Source organism: Lutjanus erythropterus, chromosome 10 (genome assembly GCF_056507025.1).
Source record: "Lutjanus erythropterus isolate fLutEry1 chromosome 10, fLutEry1.hap2, whole genome shotgun sequence".
NCBI lineage: Eukaryota > Metazoa > Chordata > Actinopteri > Lutjaniformes > Lutjanidae > Lutjanus > Lutjanus erythropterus.
In genome coordinates, this window is record NC_139326.1 from 8,072,398 (window position 1) to 8,094,934 (window position 22,537).

At 39.6% G+C, this 22,537-nt stretch overlaps 1 protein-coding gene across 1 annotated transcript; it reads left to right on the forward strand.

The window, feature by feature from the left end:
* The first annotated feature begins 19,218 nt into the window (after positions 1 to 19,218).
* Positions 19,219 to 21,877, forward strand: nkx2.7 (NK2 transcription factor related 7). Its single transcript, XM_084729456.1, has 2 exons — positions 19,219 to 19,703; positions 21,126 to 21,877. Exons 1-2 carry the CDS (start codon positions 19,436 to 19,438, stop codon positions 21,692 to 21,694), a joined length of 837 nt encoding a protein of 278 aa, XP_084585582.1. The 5' UTR covers positions 19,219 to 19,435; the 3' UTR covers positions 21,695 to 21,877.
* Positions 21,878 to 22,537: the final 660 nt, after the last annotated feature.

Here is a 22,537-nt window from a genome sequence, read left to right on the forward strand (position 1 = left end):
GCTCCAGAGTGGTGCTTCACTTCACACATGCAGAGATACAGTTTCCTAAAGAGGGCTACATATAGATAAATTCTATCTGTAGCTAGTATTGATGATTATCTCCATCACTTGCTTTTCTTTCCTGTTATTTATTTTTTATGTATTTTTGTTGGTATTGATATTAAACAGCAGAAAAACAGATGAGAAGAAACTAGTGACATGCAAGCATACATGCTGTAGCCTCGTATCTGCATCCACTTTAGTCCTCAGTCAGTCTTTCCTTAAAGCCCCTGACAATTTTTTTTCATGACATGAAATATTGATAACTAAATAAGTAACAATTAAAGTTAACATTTAGAAAAAAAAATATTGTTAGTTATTATTTTACCATCCAAACTGTGTGGGTGTTTGTTTGATGAAATTTAACTGACACCGTGAGCAAAAAAAACCCTACAACTGTCACCAGATTCTGATTCAAATGTTGACAAATCCTGATTGATAGTCTTGTGACGTTAGCAAATGATTCGTCCCAAAAAATCAAAAATCCTTCAGGTGAGAAAATGGAACTGAATCGCTTCTTGACACGATCTTTTCATTGCTGAGTCAGTTGTGAGTGAACGTGCAGGGGATATAGTCACGCACTGCGTGAGTGGTTCTCGTAAGAGGAATGGGGTGTCCTCAAGACAGAAAATACACGGCTGATTCCGGTTAACATTTAGCTGCAGTGATTCAACGACATCAGTTTTGGATTGAGACCGTTTCAGATGCTTTCACTGCATTTGAGCAGCATATGTTCAGTGAGTCATTCACATCACATACACAGTGAACATGAGCCCTGAGAGAAAGTCACTTCGTCGCTAAAGGTTCAGTGTGTAAAACTTAACAGGGATTTATTGGCAGATTGTGGCAGAAATGGTATGATATTCATAAGTATGTTTTCATTAGTGTATAATCTCCTGAAAATAACGATAGCTGTGTTTTCTTTACGTCAGAACGAGCTGTTTTTATTTACACTTCCACAGAGGCCGCCATGTTGCACTGCGAGTAGCCTAGAATAAATAAACCAAACACTGCCTCTGGATACGGCCTTTGCATTTTGCATGAGTTCTGCAGCCACTTCTCTTACATGCTTGCAAGGGGAGAGGGAGACAAGGTGTTTGCACTCTGCAAGCTCACAGCTAGAGGTCACTAAATCCTACACACTGGTCCTTTAAGTCCATTCCTTTCCCTCACAAGTCTCAAAGTAGGAAGTAGTACTGTACTGTTCTCACTCCACTGAAGCTGAGCTGAACTTTCAGCCGTGTTTCAGTTCAGTGAGTGGGGCTACGCAGTCGGAGCTCCGGTCAAGCACTGAACAATTCAGTGAACAAATCTTTTTTAATGAACTGATTCTAATGAGTCAGTACACTGAAAAGAATGGCTTTGCCCATCACTGATTGCTGCACAGATGTTCGTGACGTCACCCTTTTTGACCCAAGTTCAGCCCTTATCAAACCAGTAAGATGAACACAGACCCAAACAGCACAGTCAGAAATCTCTCATGTGAAACTGAGACTGAAACTGTAAAAACTTGGCAGAAAGTAGTCTGTCCGTGCTGGATCACATCACTCATAGCTAGAAGTCGATTGAAAAAATATGTTTTTTCAGGTTCTTTAAGCGAATGATGTGTTCCAGGATGGCAGTGTGCCGACCTAGGAGGCACCCTGTAGGTTATAGAGACCAAACAGTATCTGTCTTTGTTACATAATGATAAAGAAAACAAGGGGAAAACTCTACAGAACCCAGTCCAGAGGTTTCATACACTTGGCAAAGAGAGAGTACTACAAACAAGCAGCTCAAGTCAAAGTGAGAAAGTTACAAATGTGCTGTTACTTTGCTTTTTGTCGGCACACTGAGAGAGTTCAGTGAAGTGTAGGTAACAAGCTCATGTTAGTTTGTGTACGTCAAGGAACATTGTAACTGTACATCAATGTAACAAAGAGTCCCAGTAGACTAAAGCTGCAGGAGCAAATATTATTTCATTAAAATTTTGTTTGAAATTACTCATTTTGACCTTTGCATGTCGTTAATAATATTTAACTGAAGGGTTCCTTTAAAACTTTTGTTAGTTTTTTTTTCCAAAAACTGGAACCGGTCTGAATCAAAGAACCAATCAGGTTTAGGTAGCTTGTAAATTCACAGCAGCTTTGTACAAGCAAGGGCCAATCTGGCTCTGCTTGTCTTGGTATCTTTCTTACCCATTAAACAGACATAATTTAGCTGAGTAAAAGAGGCATTAGTCTGATAGTTCTTTGCAACCTTCAATCCCAGCAAAATGCACAGGCATGGGAGGGGTTGTAGCAGAGCGATACGCGGCTGGAGAGAGAAAAAGCGGCACAAGGTTTTGCATTGTGTTTGTTGAAATTGCCAACTGCAGCTTTCAGATCTCTTTCAAAAACGACACATGAAATCTGAGGATTTTTGCAAATAAGGCTGCATGTTTAATGGATCTTTGGAGATCAAGACAATCATTCTGAATAAGCAGATTAGTACAGAGGCACAGAGCGGTCTTCATGCTGGTGTTTGTTTTATCTGTACCTGGGAGATAGTTGGTGGTTTGCCATTAACTCCAGTGAGATAATCAATGGCTTGAGTTAGCTTCTGTTTGGGAGGAAATTGCAAATGTTTGTGCACATACAAAATGCAATATAGAGATTAACTTGGAGCCAGGGCTGGGTTCAATCTGATTCAGAAAATAAACTTTCTTGTAAATTGGTCATCTTAAAAATTGTCTGAACCGCCTACCTGATTTTTGATTGGCCATTACAGTTTCTGCTTTGATTTCATGGAAGAAATTGAACCCAGTCCTGTTTGAAAATAAGTGAATTTATATATTGTCCTGTATTGATAGGAGTGAAGCACAAGAGACCAGAAAAAAACAGATGTCAGTGTCAATTTAACAGCTATGTTAAGAATTCCAAACTATGCAATAATCTCACATACAAAGGATTCACAGCAACACAGAAATTGACCTTTATTTCATTCAGTGCCAGCTGATGCTGTGTGAATAAAGCAGCAGCATGTATGCTCTCATACTGCACTCACTCACAGTGTGAAGGCATTGCTCCTCTGTATCGCTTTCTGTTTCTGTGGTTTTCGTAAACTGGTGTTTTTTCTTTTTTTTTCTTCTTGTTGTGAATATGATCTTTTTTTTTTCTTTTTTGTGTCATTTGGTGCGAACGGACAGCAGTTCTGAAGGAATCACTTGGGAAGTTAAGAGCTATAGTCACACTGTAATATATCCTCTAGCTTACTATTTTATGTTAAATATGCACTTTGCATCTTAACCACTATAAAGGGCATTGAAACATTCAGCACATGTGCAATTGAGACATGTTTTATTTACCCAGTGAATGGAAATCAGTTTGAATACTTTGCATCCTGAAGGGTCAGGGCTTCTTCATGTACTATTGATACATATGTCTGTATCTCTGTTGTCCATGGGTAAATCCAAAACCCAACAGCTGCTGCTAAACTGTTACTTCCCTGTATGATGCTGTCCAGACGCCCCTCCACTGTGGCCGCTCTGACCCGTCAACACACAGTGAGCTCAGCATCAGTCCGCATTTACATCTAATTCTACATCTTTTAATGTCTATCCATGTTTTCTTCATATTTATTTTCTATGAACATTCCTCGTGTCAAACATATTTGGCAAGGGCAAATTGACTGTTTTCCTCACCAAGTCAAATGTAATGGTAATTTCAGAGAATGTACCTGTATACTGAATGTCTGTTTTGACAAGGACATGCCCAAGTTAGGTGACCCATGAAGGCTGTTTGGAAGAAAAAAAACAAAAGCGAGACAAGTACTTTTTGTTTTTTAAGTCAAGTATAGGGTGCTTAAGGTGGTACTGGAGCATTATTAAATTGACCCATGGTGAGTTTTGTGAAACTGTTTCTCCTGTCAACACTAGAGACTAAAGACTCCTTCACTTCTGGCACTTCATGGTACTCTTTCCTCTCAAGACTTGAAATAGATTGATATAAATGTCGTGCTTAAACAAACTCAAAAAGCTTCAGTGACTAGTAAAAGTTTATTTTGTATTCATATATAAATATATATATATATAAGTGACAGTTATTTTACTATCAGATTCAAAAAGTTATCGAGGATTTAAGGAGATTACTGAAGTTCCTGATGCTATGTAACGCATGATTGACCCTTGTGAATCACTTGCACTTTAAAATATACCCATATACATATATACCCATACTGTGTATATGTTTGGGTTTTTCCTCTGTACTGAAAAGTCATGAAAGATACAAATGCATCAATTGTGTGTCTTTTGCTGATCAGAAATAAAATATTTATCATATCTGGCATATGGTATGAAATATGTTGCTTTGCTCTTGTTTCTCTTATTTGGATCCATCCTCTCCTGCAGATTTGCATCAACATCTACCAATTTAAAATGTCCTTTAAAGCAACATTATGGAAGATTTGGTATTTTTTGCAATTTGGTGCCCCCTAGTTTTACAGCACAGTTTACTTATACACAGCTGTCGAAATATGGACAGATGTGCATGTGCTAAATTACTTATAATCACCAACTAACAAGTCCACAACTTTGCTAATACAAATATCAAACAGTGCAATAACACAAGGCACAGCTAACATTACTCACTAGTCCTGCAGCAAGAGCCCAGCTTTGTCTTGCAGTGCTTTAGTTCACAAAGCTCTCACCAGCAACTAAAAGCCAGTCCAACATTTACTCTTGCTTGGTCACTCTCTTGTTTTCTTTTGTTAGCTCCCACCGCCAACGCCTTCTTATGTCTCCTCACCTCTGCTATGATAGTCTGACTCACTGTGGGTATAAACCTGCCATGGGTCGTCTGTTTCATGCGGTGACGCAGCATCCGTTATCAGCGTTTTCAAAGTCCCCCGTTGCTATGGGAAACAACAACAAACTCTGAGCTAGCTACCTACGCATTCACTGCCCATCAGGAAACTCTGTATATCACCAAAAGTTGAAATATGACATCAGGGGGAAAACCAGAAACCATTTTCTCCATAAAATCTGATCCAGTTTCACCTCAATTACACCTAACCTAGTTTCACCTAAATTAGTGATATAATTGACAACATTCACCTTATTACAAGTCAGCGTAGCATAAAAATGTCAGTTAAAGCTCTTCACTCTTGTACATCAGTTGCCCTAAAACATACAGGACCTATGACTTAATGACTTTGATTTATCTTTCAGCAAATCTCAATATGTGTTGCGTAATGGATGGAAGGTGATAATAACTTCCTCTACTGGTTAGATAAGCTTAGAAAAACACTTATTATTCTGACTGTATGGTTCACAGCAATGGCAGGAGATAATAATGCACCCCACCCCCCCAAATTATGTTTTGGAACCCCGACTATAGGTCTCCTCAAAAACCACAAAACACATCAAGATAGAAATAGCAAACTGCCATGACCTCCTGATTATTTGTGAAAGTGTCAGTGTTGTGTGACCAAGACTTGGAGTTTGTTTTCTAAAACACTTCTGCTGGATTTTCTGGATTGCTGATTCCCTTCATGCCCGCCCCCTTCCACCAGACCGCAAGATTTACAATAAATGTGTCACCCATGACACCATGATAATATCCAGGGTGATTAGCATTTCTAATTTCCTCACCAACATGACAAATGGAAACAGACTCAGTCCTCGGGTTGCCATCATCCCAAACACAAAGAACTGCGTCAATGTCCATTTTAGCTTCAGTTCTCAAAGCTGTAATATTAAGCAGGAAAGAAAGTTGAAATTATTCTAAATAATTTTTAAAGTATTAATAATTAATTGAAATAAAGTCATCTAACAGGTAACCCAGGCACAGGCCTTCCTAATATATCTCAAATGTTCAATTGCAACCCTGACCATCAACTTCTGATCCAAGTTAAACTGGCGCCGGCGACATTTGCGTCAGCCCACTAATATGGAATGGATTAAAATGTAAAATATTTCAGTGATTTTATTATTATGATATATGTCTAGGCTTTGGCCCCGTCACTCCCTACAAAGAAACACCAGACTTAGTACAGCAGGGATTGGGGAGTAACAGTAAAAACTTCCCCTGGGCCAAGGGTTCTCGAAGTTTTGATGACTGAGTGCGAATTTCAGGAGCCAGCGTTTGATCGAGGGCTGCATATGAAAACCCATGAACTTGTTGCAGGATTTATGATTGGTCTCATGATGACACCTGTTTGCAGATAAAGAAGATCTCTTTATCTGCCTGCAAGGTCTGACAAAGTAAGAGTGATCCATTTTTCCTAAAACCTCTTTTTCCCCTCAACCATACAACATTTTTTTCCTGCAGTGGCTGTTCCATCTCACTTCCACATTAAACTGTCAGACTTGTCCACCAAAATCTCTAACTTTATCTAACAGCACAACAATGATGAGAGATTGTAATTTTTGTGACACTCGCAAGGCACCACCAGTTGTCATGCAACCAGTAGCTTTCTACAAGTCGTCCCTCCTAACCAAGTGTGACTTGGCAGAAGTAGACCGAGGGTAGAAGCCTGCCATTGGCTGCTTATTTCAGGCAGCATCCACTATTTGTTTTCAGTGTTCCCGTCGCTATGGGAAACATCAACCTCTGAGTTGGCAACCTGAATATGGCAAGTTAGCACCTGGTCACAACTGCTACAATCTAAACAAGCTAACAACTGTTACCTTTTCTTCAGCTGGGATTTAGCCATTTTAATGCCAAGGCTCACCTCTCTGTAGTGTGGCTATACAAGACTATTCCTAACTGCTTAATCCTGAGTCATATATTAAATGTAAGCTACTGAAAGTGCATGCAATGCATGCATTTCATGTCCCATTCAGAAGCTTCACAAAATGTTTTGGCTATTGCCACTATTGGTCTGCAGTCTGCACCAGCCTGTTGTCACTTCCAGCTTGTCAGATACCAATGAAATGTCACTGCCCCTCAGCATGTGCTATGTGAAACAAAATTTATATCTATTATATCAGTTATTAATAGTTGTAAGATTATCTTCTGTAGTCATGGTTACCCCGAAACCCCTAAACCTAAGCAAACTGCAACCCTTTCATGGTGTTAATCACATGTTAAAATGCAACATGGCTTTCTGACTTGTGTCAGATACAGCAGCTAAAGGGGACCTTCTCCCTCACTATCAGATGCTAAGGGATGGTGACAAGTCATCGGTATGTGATGAGTTGCAATGAGAACACTCTGGAGAATGTAGACTCAGGTGTATGTTGGGATTGAAGTGCAACTTGCAAAAGGAACATTACCAGCAAGGGAAGCAAACATAGCTGTCAGGTGAGCACTATGGTTGCAGAAACGGTGGCAAAAAGGCACTGACAAATTAAACCTGCAGTTATTAAGTTTTTGCCACTTTTGGGGGCAGCAGAAACAAGGTATGGATACAAAACAGAAATATTCTTTAACTTGATATGGCACACTTGTCTGTGTACAGGTGCTTACAACACATCCAACAGATATAAAGCAACACTAGCATTCATTTGGAGTTGTGTTTCTGGCTGCCTGATGAATATAAACCCACTAGTCACTTTCCTTTTAGCTCCGTTTTTGGTCTCCACCAACTCTTGAGAAAAATATCTCCCTCCTTAGTTGCTATGTGCTCCACCATATTCACTAGCTCGGAGCTAACTTTGTCAGTCTGCTGTTTGATCCTGGCCAGGTAGTGGGCAGTGGGATTTTCAGGCGAGCCAAAATAGTTGGCAACCTGAAAATCAAAACAATGAACTGAAAGATACTCTAACACTCCATAGAGCTGAATTGCAGAGTTGGTGATAATTCTGTGTGGGTTCATTGGGTTCATCTCTATGAGCACTGCACATAAGCTCTCACTTCTGCTCCCCTTTGGTTCCTATATCCCAGAGTTAGAGAATATATACACAGTATAGGGACTTCCTTTGTTCTGAAGATTTATGATTTTCCACATTGGTGACATTAGAGTGGCTTCTTCGTTTCCCTCCTCAGACTGTCACTTTACTTTAGTGTGACTGAGCCTGTGAGCCACATGTGAATTTTAAATCTATAATTGAGCTTTCCCTAAAGATGTTTTACGCATCAGTTTCTGTACAATGTATTGTGTAGCCTGAAACTAACAGTAAATCAAATTCTTTCCAGTGAACGATAAAGCGGCTGCTCTATTAAACACAAATCATCAGCACACAACATTGCTATGGTTTACCACATCGCTTCAGTATACGTGACAAATCTTGCATGACCCATGAAGGAAGACGAAGGACATAACAGAGAGCACCTCCTGATGAAAATGAACTTTCTTAAACTTGAGCACAAACGAGCTGAAACTGCAAAGTGCCTGTTTGGTTGGAGAGCCTGAGGAAAAGAGGGGGCAGAACGCAAGAGGCTCCATGGACGCTAATCTCAGTCAGAGGGAGATATAATTTCATGCCTATTTAGAGAAGAGTCCTGAAGGGCTTTCTCATCAGCCGCTCTCCAGTCTCATGGATAGGTGATGCAGCAGCTCTGCACACAGATTCTATCATCTCCTCCTTTAAAGAGACATTTCACTCTCGACTCATCAATGAATTTAGCACAAGCATGATGGACGGTAACAAAACGCTTTTGAATCTTTCCATTTTCAGTTTGAAAATCTGTCTCTCGCTGAGGCTTTTTGCCCAGTTACATCAGCAGTTATGTAGTGGGCAACTTTTAAAAGCAATTGGGATGGAATTACTGGCTTTCAACACACAGAAACATCTTGTTGCCAGGAAACATTTGTACAGATTTTTGACCCTGTCTATTCACTTTGTTGCCTGTTGCTTGGACGGCTGCCGAGTGTATCACCACCCTGACAATCACAACCAGAGCAATAATGAATAATGACGAAATTAGAATATAATTATGCAGATGCAATTCATACCATCTGCTTGTGTTTTTTTAATTCGATGTTAATGCTTTTTAATGAAACAGTGCTCCATTTGAGCTATCAGATACGATGTTATGGCACCTTATGCTTCAAAACAGTGTTGTATAAACCCTCTGCACATGCATTCCTGTAAAATTCATCTGTCTGCATTGCTCAATGCATGCATTTCTTACTAGCACACAGCAGGGTGCACAGCATTACAGACTGACCCTGTAGTCAATGATCATAAATGACCATGGAGCTTCTGCCTACAAGCTGGCGGCAAGCAACAAACCCACCATTGTTTGTCATTGTTTTAACCTCTTGATCAATTCTGAGGGAGGAAAGCAATGTATCCATAGTGCATGCATAGTGTCAGCAATTTGATGGGACAAATGAACAATGCACTGTGGTTAGTGCGGTACGGCGATTGCCTCTCCCCTCTCCCAGTGTGTTTTATATTCATTATGTCCTTCTCTTTCCCATGAAACTTGTGGCATATTCATCAGCAGTGTGACAAATTAGATGTGCAGTGAAATGGAGTATGACTGAGAGCAGTGGAAGATTAGATCCACTCCAATCTTACCCAGCAATCACTATCCCTTCATTTCTGTGGGGAAATACCCAAGGACGGGAAAGAAAATTAGATCAAATTTTACTGAAGAAAGCGCTGGAGTGGCAGGGGAAAGAGATGAAACAGAGCATTTTCCATTCCTGCCAAAGCATCTCTGGATTTGTCTTGGAATCAGATGCAATGCAGTTTTTTTGGTTCTGGATATGCTGAATTCATCAAACTAAACGTTTACTCTGGCTGCACAGACGCACAGAAAATATAGGTAGACAGATAGTGAGTAACAGGTTCACTGCATTTTGTCACCATCCATCTTTTTCCAATTTGCACAATATGCTATTTGTGCGCCTAACATCTGCCTTGGCCAATCAAAGTGATGGAGCCAATTGAGCAGCATATTCAGTCACTTCACAAGTGCAGCTGAAACGCTCTTGAACGCTCTCAAATGTTGCTTTCTCTCGCAGCACCTGACTATTTTAACAGCTCTCCAACTGAACATTCAACATTAGAAAAAAATAGGCAGGTTTCACCAGTATATGCATGGAGTCCACGAAATGTTGAGCAGAGATAATTTACAGTTTTCCTTTGTGCCAATCACTGTGACTGTGACTTGACCTTCCTCTAAGACATGAGGACATACAAAGACTTACAGTATGACTACACAAGACTGGGCCAGAGATTAGAAACTTACATGTAGGGTTTTTTTTCTCTCTCTCTCTTTATATGTGGTATCTACTCTGCTTTGGTGTTAGCCTGAAAGTCCCACTGTTAAAAAAACAAATGTGCTGCAAACCTGCAGTTACATCCGTGTGTCATATAATTTGTCAATTGAACGTAAAGTGTAAATTAAACAGCACTGACTCACTTATTGATCATCAAGTGTGGTAAATTCATCCTATATTGAAGCTCTTGGAATCAACACAGTATGACAGAGACATCTAGTGGCCGAAACTGGTTACACTGGTTTCTTTCTTCATACGAGACCCAGCTTCAGCTAAACATCTGTAATTCCATGTAAATCCACAAGCACTCAACACTTTAGCCAAAGATTTCATAATGATGCAGCAGTCTGTCATCAAAATTAAATGGCTGGAAGGAAACTGTGTAATCTTGCATTTACTGCTGCCGAAAGCTCAACCAGAAACTATGTTTGTAACAAGACCAGACCAAATCTCACTCATATTGTCTCCGACACATATCTACATGCAATGATTCTTTCATCAATATCCTCCTGTCTCCAAATTTGGTCCCTTACCACAAAAGGAAGTTACTGAACCAACAGCGAGACTATACAGTAGAGCTTATAAAATCCACAGCAACTTTGCCCCTTGGACTCACCACTGCACTCCACTCTCACATTCTAACGCCATGACTTATCAGAACTGCACAAGTAATCATGCTATTACATTTTATTATCAGATCCAAAACAATATCACGTCTCCAACACTCACTGATCAAGTTCCAAGACAAAGAATGCATCACTGGATCAGTCTCTCATGCACTTATCCCAGTACTGGATTATAAAAGCAGATTAAAAGTAACTATAGTAAGAAACATTTTTTTCATACATACATTAAAATCAGAATGAAATGCAACATTATATTAGAACAATAACCTCTGTCACATGTTTTAAACAGGTATATAAACATTATTTGAAAGAAGAACATACTTTCAACCACTGATTTAACTCATAATATCTGCCCACTTCATTTAAGTCCTCTCCTCTCCGAATGCCCACGTTGTTGTTTGTCTTTCTGTTTTTGTTTCTTGTTGACTGTCTGTTTTGTGATGTGATTTTGTGCTGCAGAACAGGAAGCTGCCGTAAACCAGTGGGTCAGGCCAATTTAATTGTAACTGATTTTATTATGTTGCTTTATTAAAAGTATTTTTGGCCCTTTACCCTGCAGCGTTTTCTCAGTGGAAGTGGGAGATGTGAAAGTATATTCCCCTTGGTTACTTGTATTGCAAAACGAAAGGAAACCCGGGTATATGACAAAATATGAGCAGCTTCTGAAAACTTTATTGATAACTTTTAAGTTAAAGCTGATGAGGTCATCTGCTATTACTGAAATGTCGTATACAGTGAGTTCTTGGTATTTGGGGGTAGAACCGCCCGGGGAGTGACCTCACTCCATGTACCGCTCTGGGTGTGTGGTTGTGGTCCTCTCAGTGACCCAGCCCCACCTCTGTCAGAGAGAACACCTTTGCAAATCCAGGGGAGGGTGGTATTGTGTATTGTGTTGCACTATATTGTGTCACTTACAAAGTATTATGTAAAGAATAAAGAGGTATCTGGGAATTGTCATTGTGCTTTGACACAAATACCTTGGTTTTATGCAAGAAGGGCCAACACCGCTTTTTCTGCAAGGAAACTGAGGTCGTAAAATGTTGACAAGACACCAATGACCATGTTTTATAAATCCTTTATCCAGTCATCTTTGTGCTTTTGTTGCTTTGGATAATCTAAGTGTAAAAAGTAAAAGTGCAATTTGCCGGACGGTGAAGTACTGCAGCAATGTGAGAGGAACCAGACAGACTGGTCTGTCTGAACTATTCAGTGGACAAGTCCTGCAGGAAGCCCATGGCATACTTCTTAATGCTGATCATCCACTACATGCAGAGCTCCGGACTCTTCCCTCAGGCACCTGTTTCAAAGTACCAACAACTAACTAATGCACATAAGTAGTCATTTGTTCCAGTATTCATTATCTTGTTAAACAGGTAGGCACTTGCACTTTCCCCACACCAATGTTTGACTGTAATCCACTTTAAGTTGCAAGTTATATGCACTGGACTATGTATTTTTAACCTTGAGGATGGACCAGCATGCATGGGTTGATTTTTCAGACCTCCCCCAAAAAACATTTCAGCCTAGCCAAAAAAAAACAAAACAAACAGTTTGACTTTTATCAGAGGGTCCTCTGCAGATAATTAGTGGGGGAGAGAAAAAACTTCATAGCCCACAAAGAACAGGCCTTCCTCCATTTGTAGGAAAGGAAAAAAACAGGCCAACAAGTCTGTTGTCTTCCAAAATCTTTTATACCTTGTCCCCAGATCATGGTGTCCAATCAGAGAAGGTCTCTGAAATTAGTGCCACTTTGACCCAGGTGGCTTCAATCTCACCTCATTTGAAGCTAAATGTTACTCAAGTGTACTCTGACAAACATTTTAATCAAATTCACCCAAACACACTAACATTACAGCAGAAAAAAACATGAAGACATTTTAATGTGGAAGTGCATTCCTTCTTAAAGGGTCAAATGTGTGAGCAGAAAGTCCTAACACAAATGAACGAGTGTTTAAATGTTGATCAGATGAGTGAGAGGAATGTGGACCTTCCTCTCAACATGCATATCATCACTGGCTCAAGGAAAATAAATACTGGGAATGGAGAAAGAACACTCTGTAACCAAAAGTATTGTTTAATACAACAAACGCTTAACATTTGCTGTTATCATTCCAGTATATATACAGAAAATACAAAGATACCAAGGAAATTTACAGTAGATGGCACAATATTGAGTCATTTCCATCACTTTCTATCACTACCAGGAAGTCAAGTGTAGTCCTTAATAAAAAATAAGGCAACAACAGTTGAAATAAGATGCTACTGTAACCTGAAACACCTTTGCAATTTGGTTCTAATTTGGCTGAAACATGCTAAAACAAAGAATATGTATCCACAAGTGTACAAGCCTCAGAGTACACTAAATTAATCCATCTTTCAGGGTTTATGAACTAAAGGGGCTGTGTGTAGTATACTATACTGTCCATGAAACTCTGTTTTGGGCTATTGTAGAAACGGTGCAACATGGCAGAAGAGCACCCGTCGTGCAAAACAGCTCATTCTAAGGTGCCTTTCTTTTCAGGTGATTATACACTAATGAAATCATATTTAGGAATAATATATTCCATTTCTGCAAATACATCCTCCTAAATGCTGCACACTTAACCTTAAGAAGTGTATAATTATAGGCAGCTACCTACATCACGGCTCACAATTAACCTTTCAGCAAGCAGTAACAAATGTACCAAGAAACAAATGACAAAATGGGAATATAAATCAGCTTAAGAGCATCAAGAGATGACACATGAAAAGGCTGAATTGACATTTCTCTGGTCAGGTTTATCAAGAGCTTGACAGCTAATGCAGGTAACAGTTTGCAAAGTTAGCAAGCCAAGGTTATAGACCTTTTTCCCAGCAGCCATTTTGACAAGAAATAGAGTAAACACAGGTGATTCCTATGATACTAATTAAGGTCCCTCAGACAGAACCAAGCTGCTGCTACTGTGAATGTTAACTGGAGACGCTCTGCTACAGATACCTATTCTAAACCTAAATCATCTTGTCCTTGAGAAATATCCCTATGTAAATTTAAACAAAACCAAACAACCGTGAGTAACAAAATATACTCAGTTACATGATTACAGGGTAACAAGGTCAAAGGCAATGCAGCATCCTGAATTTCAATATGAATATACAGTGCCAATCAATCCCCTTTTGTTATAGTTACGCTTTCCAAAGTAAGACCAGTGGTACACTCCTCTGTTAAAGGTCCTGTGTGTGTCTTTTAGGAGTGGAAAGAGGAACAGCTGTCTCTGTTTTGATTGCAGTTTGTGCTTATTACGTGGCCTTTTACCACGAGCTGAGAGAAGTAGAAAACAGGTCAGTTTTAGCCCCACTTTTTATGTTACTTTATGCTGTTTACAAGGTTCATTATTAGAAGGTAGGTCGGCTCAAAGTATGTGAATTATTAATGTTAAAATACCCTCTGGTCCCAGCAGTCTATCAAGTGGACAGATTGTTAAACTTTAAAAGCAGGAATTTTATGGTAAGACTGCTTGTTCACAGTAAAACTTTAAATACACCATCACTCAGACTTCTAATTCACTTAGTTTGTAGGCGAAATCAGCTCACGTCCACCACCTATGAGCTTGCATCTTTCAGCTTCAGAGTCTCTGTATAAACCACAGTACATGAAACCACTAAAACTGGGTTAAGAACTGTCCAACACATTATTGAAACCTGGAAGGATAGTGGTGAACCATCATCTTCGAGGAAGAAATGTGGTCAGAAAAAAATGTTGAATGATCATGATTGGAGGTCACTTAAATTTTGGTGAAATCAAATCGTAAATCAACAGTAGAACTCACGACTTTGTTTGATAGCGAAAGTACGAGCATTTCCACACACACAATGTGAAGAGAACTCAAGGAATTGGGACTGAACAGCCATGTAGCCTTAAGAAAACCACTTATCAGTGAGGATAATCAGAAAAAAGGCTTTGGTTTTCTAGGGAGCATAAAGATTGGACTCTGGAGCGATGGAAAAAGGTCATGATGGTCTGATGAGTCCAGATTTACCCTGTTCCACAGTGATGGGGGCATCAGGATAAGAAGAGAGGCAGATGAAGTGATGTACCCATCATGCCTAGTGCCTACTGTACAAGCCTGTGGGGGCAGTGTTATGATCTGGGGTTGCTTCAGTTGCTCAGGTCGAGGTTCAGCAACGTTATGTGTCCAAAAAATGAGTTCACTACCTGAATATACTGAATGAGCAGGTTTTTCCATCAATGGATTTTTTTCTTCCCTGATGGCACAGACATGTTCCAAGATGACAATGCCAGGATTCATGGGGCTCAAATTGTGAAAGAGTGGTTCAGGGAGCATGAGACATAATTTTCACACATGGACTGTCCACCACAGAGTCCAGACCTTAACCCCACTGAGAATCTTTGGGATGTGCTGGAGAAGACTTTATGCAAGAGTCTGACTCCATCATCAATACAAGATCTTGGCAAAAGATTAATGTAATTCTGGACAGAAATAAATGTTGTGACATTGCATAAGCTTATTGAAACAAGGCCGTGGTGAATGTGTGACGTAATCAAAGCTAAAGGCGATCAAACAATAGTAGAGTGTGTGACTGTTTTTTTTGGCCAGACAGTGTATCATGACTACTGAATGAATCTACACTCTCCCTCTCTCCTGACTGGAAATGTCAAAAGTCACACAACATTTTGATGAGTATCATTAGTTGCATGTTGGCCACAGGAGGGCTGGGTTCAGTTTCACTCAGTGCAACACATTTCTGTCTCCTGTTTCAGCTCCTATCAGCCTCCTATTTTGCTGTATGATGAATTAGGGGTATTTAGTGGTGAACTGTACTTAGCTGGCTTCTTATGTTACAGTGAGTGAACAAATGGCGGAATCAATGGAAAAGGCTTTGATTTTGTGGCACAGGAGTCACAGAAACTTGTTGCTCCGAGCCTTCAGAGAGCACTGCTGCAGTGATTAAGTCATTTACCCATCAAACTGGACACCTTGAAACCCCCAAAAGTGTCAAACAATTCACTGATGACTTCAGAGTTTTCTTTCCCCCTCTGCTTTTGAGGTTCAGGTTTCTGGTTTGTCAGTATAAGGTGTGCTTGTTCTGAGGAGTATCACTGTTGAGAACCTAAACATTGCATTAACTGTATGAAGCAGACAAGACTTTCTTGGTTTCCTATAAAAAGTTTTTTTTTCAGGGAAAATCCAAAGACTGTGACATTTATGTGTGTCCTTACAGCAACAACAGTGTGCATTTTGCATTTTAGACTTTGCATTTTTAAATCATTTTCAGTCAGTGGTTTTAGATCTGGTCACAGTACCATTTCAGCTGCATCTCTTGGTGGCCATTTGGCTTTGCCTGGCTAAAAAATGGATCATAATAATAATAATATCTGGCATTTGCTTAGATATGGAGTCTGCTAACATCAGCAAACAACTAACACCCGCCACAACGCAAACCTAACCTCATTTATTGAAGTAGTGTGAGAACAAGCATCTCCAGCAGGATACTGAATGCAGTTCACTTAATGTCCACTGGTGTCATTAATAAGAGGATTTTCTGAGAGTTGCACACAGTACTTTTAAGCTTTAAGGTTCTGTTTAACTGGTGGATGAGCTCATTGAGTCTTCTGCCATGGTACAAGCATTAATACTGTTCTTGCCATCGAAGGAGCAAGGGTATTTCTTGTCTTGCACATTGTCTGTTTCCACCAAACAGTCATTTGGATTGGCCAGAGCAGAAGTTCTCACTGTTCTCTCTGCAGGACATGTGGTGTTCTCTGTTTTTGACATGGCCTGAGCAGCAGCCACTGTAGCAAAATACATACCAGCTGTGGTCAGACTGGCCAGCTATTCAGTTTTTCAGTTGCTGTACCAGTTACCTGTTCTTCTATTCATCCTACTATTTACTCCCATGTGCTTTCAATTACTCACTGAAAACAGTGAAGTAGTTATTTTGACAAAAATCCAATATCAGCAGCCCTGGATGTTCATGTTCTCTTGATGAAAACATTTTTTCTAATCACATGAGGATCCAAAAGCAAGAGGAACAGCAGGTTCTACTTTTTATAATGGGGTATAAATGTCCTTCATGTCTTATCAAAAGTTGTACCAAACATGAACATAAACACAGTCCTGAATAGTTATCAAAGAATTTTTGCATTATAAGACTATCTTGCATCAGGGCTTATATATGCAGACAGCACAGTGGCACAGTATCTAGCACCCTCAAGAGAGGCTCTTGGTTCAGGTTCACTGTATTGCAGTTTGTGGCATCTGTTTAATATCACCACTGAAGCACATTGTAAACATTAGTGAGTAAGGCCTTATAAGGAAACTCATGTTGAACCATCCTTCCAACCCTCCACATGATCAATATGACTGGTGACTGGTATATGACCGACACCCCAGGATAAATATAGCTTTCATATAGGAAATGGTTACCTGTAGTGTCATTTAGGTGATTTATACAGGAGACAGAAGCTGCCTTTATGGTGTGGACTCAACCACAGGTGCAATTTAAACAGTGGTGGGGTGGCTTTTGTATTGAACACAGTTTCAAATCTGTCTTAAAACTTCAACAGCAGATAATTGTTGACAGAACAACAGCCCCCAGTGGTTCACTTACACTGGTGTTTCGATTCTTTTTGGGAACTGTGTGGATATTATTCTAGCTGTTTTGTTAACTGAAGTGGCACCACTTCCCCCCGTGCAATTCTGTTCTCCAGCCAAACCAAACTGCGATCAGAAATCCTCCCAGATCTAACTAACCAGCCCAAGTTTTCACTTGTTCGTTTCACCTTTTCATCAGTGTGAAAACATGATTCTATAAGTAATTATAACGAGAGCCTTCTCAAAATAATGACTTAAATACATGATGCATGCAGCATTTTCCTGAACAATGTACAGGCGCCTTTAAACATAATTCCTTTTCAATCATCACTTATGACCCACTATGTCTATCTGCAGAAACATGCAGTGCTCAGGATGCTTTGCCAACCCAAAACATCAGCATTTGATGTCCTGAGAACGAGACTCAACAATCAGCTATTTTTCTGGTGCACCTGGTGAGATACTTTGTCATTCTGAGGTTTATAAGCTCTTAAAGGATCATAGTGGAAATGGGCTGAAGCTTAACAGGTGGCAGTGATGTAGTAGGTCTGCAGACAGTATGTTAAATTAACCAGCAGAGCAATTCTGTGGTTGTTGAGTGAAAATAATTGACTGAGCAGTACACATGTAAACATATAAATCACTGTGAGCTAACACCCATTAATTGATTGTGTTCATTGTGTGCTAACCAATCAGATAAAGGTATGTAATGAAATAATGATCATGATTTACCATGTCAATCTATTATTACTCAGAACATCCTAAATAAAGGACATATCAACCATCTCAATCACTACTCAGAGCCGTAAGTGGGCTCCATACATCTCTCTGTGTCCGGCAGTGGGACAGGCCGTGTCTGTCCTTGTTCCTGTCTGTCCTTGTTCCTGACGCGCGTCTCGGCCTCAGTGAAGCATCTCGGGCTGGCGCCGCCGCCTCTCCACTTCCACAACATCAGGGATAAAGTTACTGTTTGTTGTGGCCTGAGAACACTAATAACGCGCCAGGAAAACAATGTTGATGGTAAAAGCTGTTCAACATCACCTCAGATCACTCAACCCCCGAGGACCTGCAGCCTCGTTAAGAGGCTTTACTGGTCGACCAGGAGCGTGGTTTGTGGGTGAGACACTGAATAAATTACAGCCCCTTTAAACAGGTTGATTAATCCGGGAGTTTAACTTGTTTGTACTAATGCAAAGGCGTTTTTCTTGTCATAAACTATAACTTTTCTTACTGGCAGTATGACTGGAAATCCTTCAAAAAAACAAAAAAGGAACAAAGTCTAAATGATTTGGTAAAAATAAGCATTCGCCTCTATTTTTACATACGCCAATTATGTAAAAATACATTAAACATTAAACAAATGGCAATTTTCCCAAAAGATTATAACGCCAGCCGCTTTGTATTAAGCCAATACTGCAATTAAAAACTCAATTTGGATGTGGTATAATATACAACATGATTTTAAACAGGTGAATTGATCTTGGAGAGATGTAATCGTTTGTAATTATGCAGAGGCGTTTGTTTCATCACATTTTCGGCACAAACTTTAATTTTTTTTGACTAGCAGCCAAGAAAAAGTGGAGAGGGAATAAACTCTGAATGACTTGTTAAAAATAAACCTTTTTCAGTAAGCAACACCTTTCTTTCGCAGAAAGAGGCTATTAAAATGAAACAAATCATACAAAATGTAGGCTTTTTTAAAGGTTATAAATATTAAATATTCACTCTCTCAGCTACAGTCTTATTTCTTATTAACCATCTTAACTACAGTCCCATAGAGAGATAGGGTGACTCTGGTGTGAGGTGTTCCTGTAAGGTGAGAAGGAAAGGAGCTGTGCGCGCGGGTTGGGTGTTGGCCAGTGTTCTGCAGATGGCTGACAGATAGATCTCCACTTGCTCTTTAGCTGGACCCTTGAATGATTTCAATCTACCCAGCAGGCCTCACTCGTCAGTCAGTGAAGAGAAAGGTCTGGCGGCAGCAGCAGCAGCAGCGCACATACACGGTGCGTAAAAAGGATCAAAAATCATCCATTCAGCTTTAACATGTTGGAGATGAATCCCAGCTCAACCACCACGACGCCTTTCTCGGTGAAGGATATTCTGAACCTGGAGCAGCACCAGGACTTTGAGAATGAGTTCTTGATGAGCGACCAGGTTGTTCCGATGCACTATCAGCACCTGCACGGTGCGTCCCGGAGCATCAGGAGCATTTATGACTCTCAGCCGGAGCCGTGCGTCTCTGCTGGGATGCAGGAGGAGAAGCTCGATGACTCTCACAACGTAGCAGCCGAAGAGGAGGTGAATGAACAGGGTGAGATGATACAAACATAATCATCGGTCAGTTACAGGTGGATACACTCTGCTGATGGTTGGTGGGGCCTTGAGCGCGTGACAGCAAGATAAAACATGTCTAACAAGAAACTGCTATTTTTCAATTTACTTAGAAATCTCTTGATTTGAAAACCAAAACAAAATTATCAACAAGAATTTCTCTTAAACACAAACACCTGAGGAGGCCGATGAAAACTTATCAACTAAATTAACGAGAACATATATAGAACCAGGCAGACAATCAAGATATTTCATTACGATTATTTGGTAACTGTTGATCAATTATTACAATCCTTAGGAGACATATTTATTAAAAAAAAATAAATAAATCAGGCGCACACACTTTAGAAATAGTCACAAGAATGCTCATTTTATCTATCTTTGAAGTCAAGTGAAAGCGTTTATTCTCATGTAGTTCTGCTGGTTTATTTTCAATAAAATACCAAACTGGCACTTTAACCTGACTTGTTTCCCCTCTCTTACACTGGGCCGGTTTGTGCAATACATAAACACAAACAAAACAACTTTCCTTTCGCCTATGAAATCCCTCCTCTTCCACCCTGAATGCCGTTTTACAAGGAAACACGTGGTATAAAAACTAATAATAGTAATAATAATAAATTAAAAAAATAAAATGGAAGAAAACTAAATAAATTAAATGTCAGATAATCTAAAAGATAAAAATAGAAAATACGTCAAATAACTATACAGCACTTTTAACTGTTGTAAATGTAGTTAATTTTTAAACTGCGTCCTTAACATCAAAATACTCCAATTCACTTCTTCCAACTCAGCAATTTCATTTTTTTCAAACGATCAGAAACGTGTGCATTATAAAAGTAATATATACAAACTATATACTTTCTTCGAGAAATTGCCGGTGTGGAAACGGATAAAATCCAACTCAATCTAAAGATTTTTTAAATTATTATTATTATTTTATTTTGGAAAAAATTCCATTAAATATTCTTGGTAATTTCAGTAATATGTTATAATAAGGGTGATCTGGTGTCTGGTGACCTTTTAAGTATGAACTAATCACTGAAAGTCATAGTGTCTTGTGTTAATGGGGAGCAGCAGAAATTCATTATCCATCCTGCAAAATGGTTTCATTAAAACATCATGAGTAATGCATTAGTTATAAGTATTTGATTTGTACATACTGCGGAATAATGGGATGCAAACACGTGGTCTCTTACAACTTGAAAAAAGGAAAAATAAAGTAAAATGTCTCAGATTTGACTTTGCTCAAGAAATCATGGTACGATTAACTTCATCAAGACATTTTAACTTTGTTTTAGAAATACATAGTTTAAATGGAGGCCAAGTCATTTAAAATTCAGTGAGCGAAGTTGTACAAAGTTTGAGTTAATTTGCCTGTTTTCTTTTCTTATCTGTGCAGAGATGAGCGGTCCTGACAGTTCGCCTGACTGTGATAAAACCTCTAAAAGCAGTAGCAGGTCCAGGCAGCGCAGGAAGCCGCGGGTCCTCTTCTCTCAGTCGCAGGTGTCCGAGCTGGAGAGACGCTTCAGACAGCAGCGCTACCTGTCCGCCCCGGAGAGAGAACACCTGGCCCACATCCTCAAACTCACCTCCACACAGGTGAAAATCTGGTTCCAGAACAGGAGGTACAAGTGCAAACGACAGAGGCAGGACCAGTCTCTGGAGCTGGCCGGGTTTAATCCACCTGCTGCGCCCAGGAGGGTGGCGGTGCCGGTGCTGGTGCGGGACGGGAGGCTCTGCAGCAGCGCAGGAGGATCGCACTCAGCAGCACCTTATAACGTGACTCTTGGACATTATAATGGACATTATAACAGCGTGTTTGGGTATGGAAACAGCAGCGTGTACGGCTGCAGTTATCACAGTGTGTCTCCTCCACATAACCAGCTGGTTGATGTGACAGGACACAGTGAGGGGCCCTTCAACCACGGACACTTCCAGGCTTCATTACAGGGTGTCAGAGGCTGGTGATCAAAAGAGTAAAAAATAAGGCTGTGAAGCAGAAAGATGTCAAATATTTCAGTCACAATTTTTTATACATATTTCTTTTTAAAATAATTTTTATTGTATGTCTTGAATGGAATTATATCTGTTAGTTTTTGCTTGTTGAAAAAGTCAGAGGCAAATTAAAAATCAGCTGACTCACTGAAAGTAGTTTCGTTGTTGTTCTTATATTTTTCTTTGATTATATCGTATATTTTAAATAGCAACAAATTCTGAATTTAAAGTCAAATTTAATAGGGATGAACAATTAACATCGGAGCTGATGATCTATTGCTGATTATGGGAAATTTAAGGATAATCCAGAGGTGGTGTTTATTTCACAATAATATCCCACTGATCCCACATTATCCTGCTTATTACAGGGCTACTTACATAAAAAAATCAATCTGACACAGAATATTATTTTTAAAATGACTCTTGATTTGAATATTGTTTTATTGCTCCTCCAGAGTCTGATCAGAACTGGGCAATAAGAAGTAGGTAGCCTAATTATCAGTTGTCAGTATTGGCTGGAAAAAAATCCACATTGTCAGTTAAAATTTAATATTGGCTACAAAAAGTTCATGATAAGCATCTACAAAATAGATTTAGGTCTATATGCTACTAATTTATAATGACAAATATCATTTTTAGGATTTGTGATCAGGAGAAAAATAAAGGAGGGAAATAGGAAGCCTGTTAAAGTGTTAAATTATGAATGAAAGGCCAACAATGGCAACACACCACCCCACATAATGCTGAGGGCAGCGAGGATGGTAAAGCTGGAAAATATTACAAATTTTCAAAACATCTGTTGAAATAAATCTGATT

Bases quoted from the DNA above. Each gene is read 5' to 3' on its own strand.
- nkx2.7 (XM_084729456.1), top strand. From the start codon at position 19,436: ATGTTGGAGATGAATCCCAGCTCAACCACCACGACGCCTTTCTCGGTG. The intron at 19,704-21,125 runs GTGAGATGATAC...TTATCTGTGCAG, and splicing joins AGAGGAGGTGAATGAACAGG to AGATGAGCGGTCCTGACAGT.